The following is a 12932-nucleotide window of genomic DNA, read 5'->3' as shown; positions in this document are numbered from 1 at the left end:
TATCAATGTAATATGGGTCATTCCAAAATGCACTTTTTTGCTGTTGTTTTTTTTAGGTGTTAAATATTGGTTTTGGTTGTCATTCACAATACTTAGTTGAAGTGGGAGGTGAAATCTCTAAGAAATGTTACCTTAGTAGAATTTGATAGAAAGGTTTTCTCCAAATCCAGGGTAGGCTTGTCAAGCTGTTATGTGACACAGTATTACCATATAGCATCAATAGTCATATAAAAGAACAAATGATGTACATGTATGTGCAGTGTGCACCTACTGTACAGACCCCAAATTATTCTTTTAAAAAATGTATAATCAAAGAACATATTTATGTATTTTTTGAGTTACATCGTCACATCTAAATACTGTAAACCAACTTTTATTTGCGGCGACTTTATTTCACAATTAACTACCGAGGAACTGGTTCGCAACAACTAATGTTCGCGACCAAGCCTTACCAGACCCTTGTTGTTTTTACAACCATATGACAAGGACTGGTCAGCGGCGAGAAATATTTGCGACGGCGAGGCTCTATCTAACATCATGAAAATTTCTCGCACGCGAATAAAAAATGGTTTACAGTAGTTCAAAAACTTAAATATCGATCTTCATAAAAATTCCCAGGTCTTTTGATTTTGACTTATTGAAAATGATCTATATGTCAGTAAAATCTATGATACTTTAAGCACTGAAGTGATCAGAATTAACATTCTGTCATTAAAGCTTTTGCACATTTATAGACATGCAGTGCTATTTTCCAACTTTTTAATAACAATTGGATGGTCAAAAATTCAAAAATTTTAAAATCTCATTTTCAGAAGAAAATTCATAGCAGTTTTGCATCAGGCTGTTGAAATGTTACAGACAAAGCTGACAGAGATACCCAAGTTAATTCGCTACGTGAAACGTTAAACTTGTGGAGATAGTGATACGTATAAAATACCCCAAAATGTGGCTAAAAATCATAAACAATTCAGGTTAATAATATTAAGTGTTGTAATAATTCCTTCTACTAGATAATGAGATACACAAAATAAAAAAATATATTTTATGTATAAATATCTACATACACATGTATTTTGCACCAAATATAACCTAGTCACAATCTAGTCTTCTAAAAAAAAGAAATTTAACAATAAAATTCACCAATTTTATAGAATGCCTAACTGTGTATGCCATAAATTGTCATCATACAATAACAACATATTAGCTAGGCTATCTATATCACTTACAGTCAACAGTGATGTGTGAAGGTTTGTACCAAGGTATCCAATCATTTGACTTTGTCATATAGTATATTTCAATTGATCATGTAAGTATACACACTACATGACATTGCCATCATCAATAGTACATGTACATGTTGAGTGTCATTCACTACAGATACCCACCTTCAGTTTATTCAAGCTGTCCACATCTGTTCCTGGCATCAACGCACTCTCAATTTTTTGGCAATGGTAAAAGAAGTTGTGTAAATGCTGATCCTAAAAAAAAAACACAAAAAATTCACTCAGCTCTCAAAGTTATAATGCTTATAATTACAAACTAAATTTTTCATTTTTCATTTTTTTTGTTTGGAATAAAAATTTAGAATCATGCAAGTAAATTAAAAACAAAAAACTTTAAAACTTAAATAAAAAGACCAACAGTATCCTTTTCCTGTAAAATGCAAGAGATCTTATGACAGAACGTAATGGACTTCAATGTTTTGCCTTTGATTTGACTGTACCTTTGTGTAAAGTGTTGAATGTAGCTGAACTTTGACCCTAAATATTGGTTTACCATTATCGACCCATTTGATATCTGGTGCTGGAGCCTGGAAAGAAAACAGCAATATATATTTAATTGTTTGTAATTGCTTTAGATACCGGTAATTTATATTCACATTTATTAATTCATAAATGTCAAATAGTGATGAAAAATAAGAATTTCATTTTTAAAATGATGGATTGTCATATCATACACAACATGAATTATCATATTACACACAAAATCTTAAAAAGAGGTAAACTATAATTTTATATGTATCATGAAAACGTTCAAATCAAAACAAAACAAAATCTGAGTTTTTTAGAGAGCAAACAATATTCTATCCACAGCAATGTTCTTCTTGTTATAAGTTATAAGATGAGCCTACCGTTCTGTCAGGGGATTTAGTGGAGAGGTAGTCTTTGGGTAATGCTGTACAAGCTGCCACCTGGACATTCTGCTCTCCCACTGTAACCCTGTAATAAAATCCCAACACATATACTCTAAGTCTACATGTATCATACAGTAACCAATTGTTCCCAAAGTCAAGTATTTTCTAACTTAACATGTCAAAAATATGCTACTTGAAAATACGATGAAACATTATTAAAACAAGTATGTAGACTATGTTATACAAATGTATAACATATCATGTTATCAAATTTTCATCAACCCGTTAATTTCACTCTTTGATTTGTTTCTTCATAATAATGTCAGTCTCAACTACTAGTAAATTAATATACATGTTTGGTGTTATGTCATCGACATTTTATTATAATTCCTTTAACACCAATATTCAAGGATTTCATTGTCAAATGAGTAAAATCACAAAATCAAATGTTCATCAATGTAAGAAACCTCTGAAAATTTGTATGAAAAGAACTATGTTTCCAAATTCCCATTTCTCTGAGACTGTGACTTTTACTTAGTTAATCCAATTAATGACAATTAATGGCCACTAAATATCAATGAGACCACAGTGGTTGACATACCTGCCCTGGGTGAGTAGTGGGAGCCAGGCGATCCCGACCGGAGTCTCAATGTTGTCTCGTTTCTTGACGGAAGACGTGGAACTACGGTTAGACTTTGAGCCTTCACAACTAACGTGGTAGAACCGGAACAATATATGGTGCTTATCATGTAACTGAGTGGGGAGGGCTATCTTCACCTACACAAACAACATAAAATCAGTTAAATTATAATTAGATCAATTAATTAATACAGAAATTGATAAAGTTACTTTTACAATTGAAATGTGTCAAAATTATGAACATTTCCCTGGAAGCATATCTCTGGCTAAAATTTTTAGCATTCATTTTTTCCACTGGTTTATAGTTAACTCATTCATACTCTGAATTCTCTTTAAACATTGAAAGTTTAAATGAACAAATGACATACATTTAAATAATAGAATATTTCTGTTGTTGAGTTCTAAATGCGTAGCTCACCTCTTCTAAGAAGTCTGGTGAAGTGCTGTGATGGAGGACAGTGGCGCTGGCTACAGTTGTAAACACACCTACTTCTGGACGGGCATAGATACGCTGTCAACAAAAAAAACAACCCCTCAATCTCAACACAGATAAAGGAGAGTTTTCATCAAATGATCTCAATTTTAGGTAATATTTTTTTTCAGAGAGAACACAAATACTTGAATTCATTAACTTTAAGAATCTCATTTCTGTTGCATGGAGTGATAGGTGAATCAAAAAATTACCTTCAATGGAATGGCATTTTCATCATCGGAATCTCTAATCTCTACACAACATGCTATATTTCTAGCCTAAAAAATAAAACAAATTAAACTTGTTTTAAGGCCCATAATCAATAATGTTTCAAAAGCAGTAATAAACAGCAATGTCAGTCTTTGAACCCCACTTTCTATAAAGTTCTTACTTTGGCGAATGATTTTTGATGCTCATATCTAAGGTTCATGGGATATACGTAAAGATGATTGATGTAGGAGTCGTATGTATCACAAAATGAGGCTCTATCTAGGACAAACTGCTCCACCTCTATTGCTGGGGGGTCAGGCGGGGGGATAGGAAATGGCTTGATTGGCACGAGGGAGGAAGTTAATGTATCTGGAAAATTCAAATGCATGTAAAGTCATTAAAACATCATTCAAAAAATATAGAAATTGAATAACTGTACTACATGTACAGCATGTTTTTGTCGAAAAATTTATGTAATTTATATTTACTACATGTACTAGTATATATACATAAGTAAAAAAAAAAAATTGAAAATTAGTTGAAAGACCCTTGAGAATAAAGTTCAACGTGCACTATAATAACATTATTAGATGCATACATGAATTAAATAAAAATTTGATAAATAACGAAGATATATATATAATAAAACCAACAGAAAAACAAGAGCCCTGTAATGTGCACAGCTACTCAAAGATCAGAAGATTTACCAGACTTAATAGGAGACACAGTATTTCAATGTCATTAACCACCCAGTATTCTAGAAAAGATTTCGTAAAAAATGGAAAATTTAGATAAGAGAATTAACTTCTGAGAGAGATCATCATACCATACCATATTTGTAGTACTCTAACAAAAACAATGTATAAAATATCACATTCCATTACTCATATGGCAAAATTCAATGCTTAAAAATCTACCAGTAGTTCCAGTCGTTTTTCACGACCAAGTTAACCAAATGTGTAGTGAAAAATCCGACTTCAATAGGACACCTACTTTGTAAAGGCTGCTCTGGGCTTGTTTTGTGGATTATCACTTTTAGAGTTCCTGGAATCTCTTGAAGTTTTCCTTGCTTTTCTGGTCTAAAAAGGTAAAAAAACCATTACAAGTTAAATTCACTTTGATCTATTCAAATATTGATGCTTCCTTGTTACTTGTTAACATCTCCAGAACTGGTATTGAATGAATCAACAACAAGAAGAATGATAGTACGTATCTCATTACACTCATTATCATTCAATTCAAGCATATAGAAAAAGGCTCTAGGTGTCATTTATGTATGAAACACAAACTTACTTTTTCAAGTCTTGTAGAATCTTTATAACTTCCTGTTCTGAAAACTTGGATCCTTCTTGCCTGAAGATTTTCATTTCTGCTGGGCCATTGGATTCAATTATCAGTTGTCTGTAATTTAATTTGAATAATGTGAAAGTTTTTTTTTTTTTTTTTCAAAAACCTTAATAACAGGAGAACAGATATATAATGTACATAAGAAGATTATAATTCATGACTGTACAGGGATCCAAAGATCTGTTTAATATGCTTATAGTAAAGTGCCAGGGGTGATAATTTATAAATTAATGAAGGATTGAAACTAAATGGGAAATTGTTGAAATTGTTACAAGCATGTTTGCGGTAACAGTGATTTACTGCACAAAAATTTGTTGATACTGTATTGAATTATCTTTTCTGAATTTGTGTGAATTTCTCACCTAGCTGCCCATCCGAATGGCATGCGGTGATGTCCGATCTGAGAACAGAACTGCTTCATCTGTTTGTAGATTTTGTTTCCGGAGGGAGCCTTGAGGTACTGGTCACAGGCCTGGGACAGGGAGCCCTGTAGGACCTTCTCTATCCTCACAAACAGGTACACCTCCGCATGGCAGGACGTCACCGAGAACACACCCTGACAATGACATGACAAAACATATTGTCATCACTTCTTATACAATTCATATTCAATTTTTTAATGCAAGTTAAGATTTTTTAACCCCCTTTCTTATACACTTTAGATAAAAGTATCTCAAGAACAACAGGCAAAATATTTCATCACTTCTTATTTTTCATCTTTTGAATACTTTGGATAAGTTTTGTAAGAAGATAATCTTTCTATTTTAGCCTTCTTCCAATAACTTTATTACACAAAACTTGGTAAAAAAAAATTATAAGATTCCCAGTCAAAACAAAGGATTAAGAAATTAGAACAAAATGTTTCGACCCAATTGAAGAATGAATTTCAAAATACGTTTTTTTTTCAGCATTTGCATTTGAGATTATACTGCAAAATAAAAGTAGCACTTCACATAAAACTCCAACTACAAAGTATCTTTATACAAACATAGGTGGATTTCATACATGTCTGTCTTTTTTGAGCAGCCATTCTTCAGACAGGTTGAAGAGATGTGGGGCAGAGTTCTTTCCCTCTACTGTGTTGAGTTTGTCTGAGGCACACAGGACCTCATCTGGAATCATCTTTTTGATCTCAAGCTCGTTTGGATCAATGTAAAAATCCTCTGAAATTTTCTTTCCTTCCTTTGCATCATACAATGCAAAACTTAGAAAGAAAGGTTCAGGCTGCAAGAAAAAAAATATTGGATTACAGATTTATTCTTTACACTGATTAACATTTACCGGTACTAAGTTATTATACATGAACATATGGAGATACATGTACTAGTGTTTAGAATAACAATATGAATGTCAAATCATTAATAGTATAAGAAATTATTAATTATGTAATTTCAGCCATCATCTGGCTTTTACAATTCAACAAATTCAACATCCTATATCAAAAGAGCTACATGCATATACTGTTACAAATGTTTTTAAACTGTAGGAAAGAAGCTTTATGCATATATTGTTACGCGTGTTTTTAAACTGAAGGGAAATTCTTTGTACAACTTTTACAAGCTTATACCATAGTAAACAGTTACATATCAACATCACACAGCAGGAAGAGTGGTGGCCTTACATTAGTGAACTTCTGACCCAATCCCTCCTCGGCCAAGTTGGCCTGCATTTTGAGTTTGAAGTCGACCAGCCTCATCATGTAGCGGTCACAGTGTGTGGAGGGAAACACCTCAATCTCCTCCGGCTTCTCTCCACCTCCCTCCTCCTCATCATCCTCATCAAAGTGAAACCTCTGGAAAAAAAATATCAACATTAAATGAACATTAAAACCTAGTTGTTTAAATTTAAACACACTTTAAAAGTGAACAAAATTTTATTGATACATGTTCACTGATTTGTTTGTAAGGGGAAAATATGCAAGTTGCCAGTCTTTGTTTCTTATCCTTTTTATTTTTTACAATAGAATATGTTTAAACCAGTGAATTGATTTGCTCAATTTTGCACAATCCCATATAGCTGCCTGATTTGATAAAAAAAATTAAATACGCTATTCTAAAATTTTGGCTAGTAAATGTAAAATGCTGCATGACAAGTCAGTCACAAATACAAGTTTAGATTATAACCTAATATTTTTTCTCATCCAGTTCGACTAAACCAATATAAAACTCAACATGTACAATGTGAATAAGAACAACAGGAAAAAGAACTATCACATTGAGACAATTAACTTACAATATTGGGATAAACTCTATACAGGTTATGTCTGCCCTCCTCTCTTGCTTTTGTGAGCATGGTTTCACTTTCTCTGTTGTACTGGAGAGATAAAGGAAGTTGTTCAGTTATTAATTAACAAATGAATTCATTACATTCAGGTAACTTTAGTTTATTTTTGGTCAAGGATGCCCAAACATCTGAAAAACTTTACATTAAGAGGTCTATAAAGTCAAAATAATATATCTAATCATTGCATGCATGTTAACCTTTCTTGTCCAACCATTGCAACAGCCAAATTCCTCAACATGATATAATAAGTAATCAGAATCACAATGGTGAAGATAAAATTGCATATTACTCATTCCTGTTACATTGTAATTATGTTAAATGCTTATTCTACAACAGATTGTTGAAATTTAAAAAATTAAGATAAAAAATTCACACTGTCTTGAAAATAACAAGGCTTCTTATCAGTTTCCCTGATTCACTGAAGAGAACTCATTAGATTTTAAAGACTTCTCCCCCTGAGTCCTACCTTTGCCAATTCGGGATGCATACTGACTTCAGACTTTTCACTAGATTTGTCTGGTGTATGCATTTCATCTATAACAGAGAAAAACAGAGTAAATACCATAAGATAAAGTATATGTACCTGTAACTAAAAACACAGATACATATGTAGTTTTCAGGCAGATGACAAAAGTTAGCCTTATATATAAACAATAAATCAATAGTTACTGCCTTTTTTTAAATATTTGTCCAATTCAGTATCTGCATGAGCTTAATGTGGGTGTGGGTGTGTAACAATCAATTACCGGTAGACCTAATTGTTGGGGGTAAATTTTCGTGGATTTTCAACTTTTTATAGGTTGACTGGGATGTAGTTTTGTGTATACTGTGTTTCATTATTTGTTGGGGAGGCTAGTTTGTATGTAAGGAATACCCTCAAAATGCACCAAATGTGAGCCCCCTAATGAACATCACAGATCCCATACAGTACCTCTGCTTTTCTCCATGGAGACATTGGAGGCGGTCTCTGCCGCGTTGATGACCTTGTTCAACACTTTGATCCAGTCGTTCATATCAGCCTCTGTCTCCGCGGCGAACACATAAGGTGGCCTGTCATTTGTGTGGACCTCAAAGCAGTGCTTCCCTCTCTTCGAGTTCTAGAACAAAGAAATAAATTTGGATTTGTAAACAACTGCACGTCTGCACATGTATGTGATATGTGGCTTGAAACCTACCACAATTAAATCATGACAAAGCACTTTTCAAGACATGAACTTGAATTTAAGGTCAAGATCTAGTAAATGAAGGTGCCTACAGGTTTATAAAATTCAAGATATAAATTCTTTTAATGATGCTTCATAACAATATGTTTGTTTCATGGGGTGTACCGGGGCTAAAAGTTTTGGTAAACACCATGAAGAATCATGTTTTAAACAACCATTTTCTATGAAATATGAAGAATAAAAGTAACAAATTTAGGAGGTTTGTCCATTTTTGACCAATGAAATATATCTAGAATGCCTACAGTCTCTCCAAAAACAGCATTTAACAAGCCCTTGACATCCTCTTTAAAATGATGTCAAATTGAATATAGGTACCAGGATTACTTTTCCCGTGATTAAATATAGAATGTCAAAATATTGTTTTATTTTCTACATAATTCCTTTAAAGCCGTAAAATACGGGAAAAGATTCATCAAATCAATTATGACGTCATAATGGTTCTAACACCAAAAAGACAGTCTTGAATCATTTACTAGATCTTGGCCTTAATGAAATAAGAATGGAATTTTTTTTGTCAATTAGGACTGAACATAAAAAGATCCACACATTACAACCACATACACCTAACTTGGCTGACAACAAATTGATCTTAGAAAAAAATAAAGGCTGTATTTTTAATTCATGGAATTACGGAGAATCCCCCCCCCCCCCCCCCCCCCTCTTAAAAAACCCAAAAAAAAATTGTCAGAAACAATCTTTTGATGCTCAATAATGGGTGTGGTGCTATAAATGTTCCACCAGAACACCATTTATTTACTCGAGCTCACCGCACAATCATGCACAAAGATACAACGTAAAAATACAGCAAAGATATTGGAAAGGGTGATTGATTCAACAATTAGGAAACTCAGCTTAATCTTTCCCAATATGTGTTGTGTTTATAGCATTGTTGAATACTGGAATATAATAACATGCAATGTTTGTGCTCACTGGCTTTGCCTCCACAGCCAAGTCCATAAAGATGGCCCCCTTGGCATCTGTTTTCTTCTCATCTTTGTAGAATTGTAAACTGAAGGTGAAATCCGACTCCTGTTTCAGCACAAAGTACCTCTTCTTGAATTGCTAAAATAGACAACATCACAATACATTAATCAGCATGTCTATATAATTACTGAATGAGAAAAACTGATTATAATTCTAAAATTCACTAATCAATAATTGATATTCTGAGTTTATTGCAGTGGATAAACATGCAATGCAATATACATGCACCTCTGTTACACAACATGTTACACACCATAGTGGCACTTCCTTCCTAAATATATACTGACGCCCTGGTATAACCTTACCCTTGTGAAGCTAATGATGTTCTCTTTCCCTCCATCAGGACCTTTGTACAGCCATCCTGTCTTCTGGATACTAGCAGTCAAACTTCTGGTGTCCTGAGAATTCAAAATACGCTATAGATATTAATACTGCAAAATATTTCAATGAATACTGTATGCCTCTCATAGTTTACACAAAAGTTTAATTGGAAGGTCAGTTTGCACAAAAATTTTTTTTTCACAAAATGTCTTTGTATGCACAATTATAGTTTAATTGGTAAGTTCTGTGTGCTCAATAGTCAACGTGAACAAATGTGAACATGCAGTTGATTGTTCAAATGCCTATGTGTGTTTTCTTTTTAATTAGAATGCCCTGTGCACAAATAAGTTAAATTGAAATGTCTTGTCTGCACAATAATTATAATAGGAATATCTGTGTGTCTGTCTGTGTAATGTGCAAGCAATAGTCACCTCATCCCCTTTATCCTCAGGTTCAGCATCAATCTCAAACGTGTGATGGGGTAGAGGGTCAGTTTGCCTAATGCTAAAAACAAATCTCAATATTGACATAAAAACATTAACCTATTACACACACACATACAGGACCTTATAGTTATAACATCCAGTCAGACTTGTTTATGATGGAATAGGATAAGTTCAAAAGTTAATGACATTCACTGTGTAATATGATACAAGCTACTGTGGAATCATCAAATTTCCTAGGGGCCAATTTTAATAAGAATGATCAATTTTTCACGGGTTCAGGGGACTGAATTTTGTGGTTTCACTTGTAGATATAAGGTAGTTAATGAAATAGTACTGTGTTTTATCATTTTATGTGGATTTAAATCCATAGGTGAGTGGTAGCCACAAAATCCACAAAAATTGAGTCACCACAGTGACAACTGATAATGATTCCACAGTACATGTATAATCAGTGGTTCTTACTTTGGAAGTTTCTCATATCTCCCAGCATAAGCATTGTACTTATACTTGACAACATGACAAGTGTCTGTGTACGACTTGATGCACTGTCGAACCAGTAGATCTTTGGCCTCGTCTAATGCCGAATCAGGAACGGTGGAGTATAGGGTACGCATCTTCTTGGGTGGGTTTGGGGGCTGAAAGAAAACAGTTTATTGATGACCTAAATTGACAGTATATCTGTATAGGATTTTTAACAATACCTGCATTACAAATACAAGTATAATGAACTGTAAATACAAGCATACAAAAATTAACACAAATCAATCCAGAACTTATAATTCAATTATCTAAGTTTCCTGCTCTTGAAAGGCCTAGCTCATTCGCTTTTCAAAAAAAAGATATTTGTTTCCAACTGAATTTATCAAAATTTTCCGAATTTATTACCTCCTGAAAAGGACATACATCTGAATATATATATAACTGAACTAGTAACCCATTTCCTGGTCTATTTTTCATAAAAAATAAAAAATGTATTTGAAATAAATTTAAAAATATCAACAACAACAAAAATGATTGAAAGCAAATTTTTTCCCCAATATTTCTCAGAATGTCTCCAATGTTAACAATTTCAATGCCGGGTACCAAAAATGGCATTTTTTCTCTCTCTCATTTTTAATCCCTAAAAAAATGATTAGATTTGACATACCGGAATGACGATGTCATCGTAGGGGAATGTGAGCATCTCCCTCTGTGGATCATTGTGGAGGATGCTCTTGTTCTTGGCAATGTATGTCTCATAGTCCACAGGGTCTACCTGCTTAGGTCTGGCCTACAAATCACAAAAAATAGAAACCTTCAACACAGGGGTAAAAAAAATGATAAAAGATAATATCAAAAGCATCAACAGCATACATTGCATACATTATGCCTTAAAAACTCAAGTTGTGACTTCATAATCAGTACAGGGAAAGATTATAACTCCTTGAACTCATAGATATAAGCAAATACACACAGATTACAGCATTTGTGGTAAATTGAAACCGGTATAAATAACGGAAATATGCTAATAATTGTGAGAATTAATAAATAGTCTTCTGTGGTACATGTGATGCATGTAACTAAAGGAAGTGGACAGTGTGAATTACTAACAACAGTATATAAATATTACCGTGACAATGTACATTTCCATTCAATCACTGAAAATTGTTATGGCCGAACCCTTAAAAAATAAACTTCCTTGAGTTATTTTAAGTTTATTACACTTGTATATATAGATACAATAAAGTAAAGGATGGATCTGAGTCAATGCTTTCACCCCTTCCAACGGGAAAGTGATACATACAGGAAGTTTCTTATGATTCAGTTCTGTGCAGTTTCTAATTGCAGTTTAGTCAAAACTGTATAAGTTTATCAAAGTCAAGTGCATGTACTCATAACATATGAACACCCTTCAAGTATTCACCACTCTTCTATCATATTGGACATTCATTCAGAGCATCTTCACAGGTAAACAGATTTTATAGCTTTATTACACCACTTTAAATGTGTCTACTCTGAACTTGCCATAGCACACATACAAATGGGGTCATTCTCTGTGAAGTGCTGTTAAAAATATTAAAGTGTATTACATTTTAAACATCATAGTTATTTCATGCCCTCAAAACCCATCCATTTATGATTTTACAAATACTGGTACATGTATCTTAATTAATCATGTCAATCAAAAGTCACCCATTTATGATTTTACGAATAATCTGAGCAATTTGCATTTAAAATATTTGTTTGTCACTATGATTTGCAGGGAGAGATATAGTGATACATGTATATTTAAAGCTTTAATTGGAACTTTTGCTTAACTCCCCTAGCTTGAATCAAAGTACTGAAGTACTGAATGCCGGGCTCTTTTGGTGTGTCTTTATGCATATTGTGAAGTAAAGACTGAAAATCTCTCTCTCTCTCTCTCTCTCTCTCTCTCTCTCATGCTTTTAATGTCGGCAAAGCATCAGAGATCAAGCGACCAAATTTTGTAAGCGGCTATAAACAAAAAATATGTCTGTCTAGTAGAAGTTAAAAAGTTCAACAGTTGCTGCCTTGAATTCTGCAACAAGCATTCTATATTCAATCCCCGTTTCTTCATCGCGCAGCAAAGTAGTTCATGGAAATTCATGCGCATTGTATGTGTCCAAAATGCATAGTAATGTTTTTAAAACACGTTATTAATAAGAAAACTAAAAAAGATAGACAATTCATACGAAATTTTAAAAAAAGAAACAAAATGCCAACACTTTTGACAAAACGTGGCTCTTTGTGTAACTATTTGGTTTAGCGGAAGCTTTACCTTGACGCTGTTTGGTTGTTTGTTTATTTGTGCTATTTATAGTAACATTGGTGATTTGCCTGCCTATAGCCAGGACTCTGCTTTCAGCAGAGCC

At 33.4% G+C, this 12932-nt stretch overlaps 1 protein-coding gene across 23 annotated transcripts in view; it reads right to left on the bottom strand.

The window, feature by feature from the left end:
* LOC105339349 (dedicator of cytokinesis protein 9) overlaps positions 1 to 12932 on the bottom strand; it is a 50271-nt gene that overhangs the window by 28369 nt on the left and 8970 nt on the right. For 18 of the 23 annotated variants that reach the window (XR_010708605.1, XM_066069341.1, XM_066069353.1 and 15 more), the window contains 22 exons: positions 11207 to 11329; positions 10522 to 10694; positions 10045 to 10117; positions 9598 to 9690; positions 9239 to 9370; positions 8017 to 8182; positions 7552 to 7619; positions 7035 to 7115; positions 6424 to 6594; positions 5808 to 6026; positions 5165 to 5358; positions 4749 to 4856; positions 4449 to 4534; positions 4287 to 4301; positions 3637 to 3824; positions 3458 to 3523; positions 3192 to 3284; positions 2736 to 2911; positions 2132 to 2219; positions 1724 to 1810; positions 1386 to 1478; positions 132 to 185 (listed from right to left, as the gene is read on the bottom strand). Coding sequence is in view for 22 of the 23 variants with exons in the window: in XM_066069341.1 (XP_065925413.1) it covers positions 132 to 185; positions 1386 to 1478; positions 1724 to 1810; positions 2132 to 2219; positions 2736 to 2911; positions 3192 to 3284; positions 3458 to 3523; positions 3637 to 3824; positions 4287 to 4301; positions 4449 to 4534; positions 4749 to 4856; positions 5165 to 5358; positions 5808 to 6026; positions 6424 to 6594; positions 7035 to 7115; positions 7552 to 7619; positions 8017 to 8182; positions 9239 to 9370; positions 9598 to 9690; positions 10045 to 10117; positions 10522 to 10694; positions 11207 to 11329 (2547 nt within the window). In the remaining variant the exon portion in view is untranslated. Of the gene's footprint in view, positions 1 to 131; positions 186 to 1385; positions 1479 to 1723; positions 1811 to 2131; positions 2220 to 2735; positions 2912 to 3191; positions 3285 to 3457; positions 3524 to 3636; positions 3825 to 4286; positions 4302 to 4448; positions 4535 to 4748; positions 4857 to 5164; positions 5359 to 5807; positions 6027 to 6423; positions 6595 to 7034; positions 7116 to 7551; positions 7620 to 8016; positions 8183 to 9238; positions 9371 to 9597; positions 9691 to 10044; positions 10118 to 10521; positions 10695 to 11206; positions 11330 to 11421; positions 11546 to 11668; positions 11814 to 12932 lie in introns of those variants that run through there. The other 5 variants (XM_066069355.1, XM_066069354.1, XM_066069350.1 and 2 more) reach the window with 5 other exon arrangements.

This window comes from Magallana gigas, chromosome 8 (assembly GCF_963853765.1).
Source record: "Magallana gigas chromosome 8, xbMagGiga1.1, whole genome shotgun sequence".
In the NCBI taxonomy this organism is placed as follows: domain Eukaryota; kingdom Metazoa; phylum Mollusca; class Bivalvia; order Ostreida; family Ostreidae; genus Magallana; species Magallana gigas.
The sequence above is the reverse complement of the archived record's forward strand: the minus strand, read 5'-3'. Positions and strand labels throughout refer to the sequence as shown.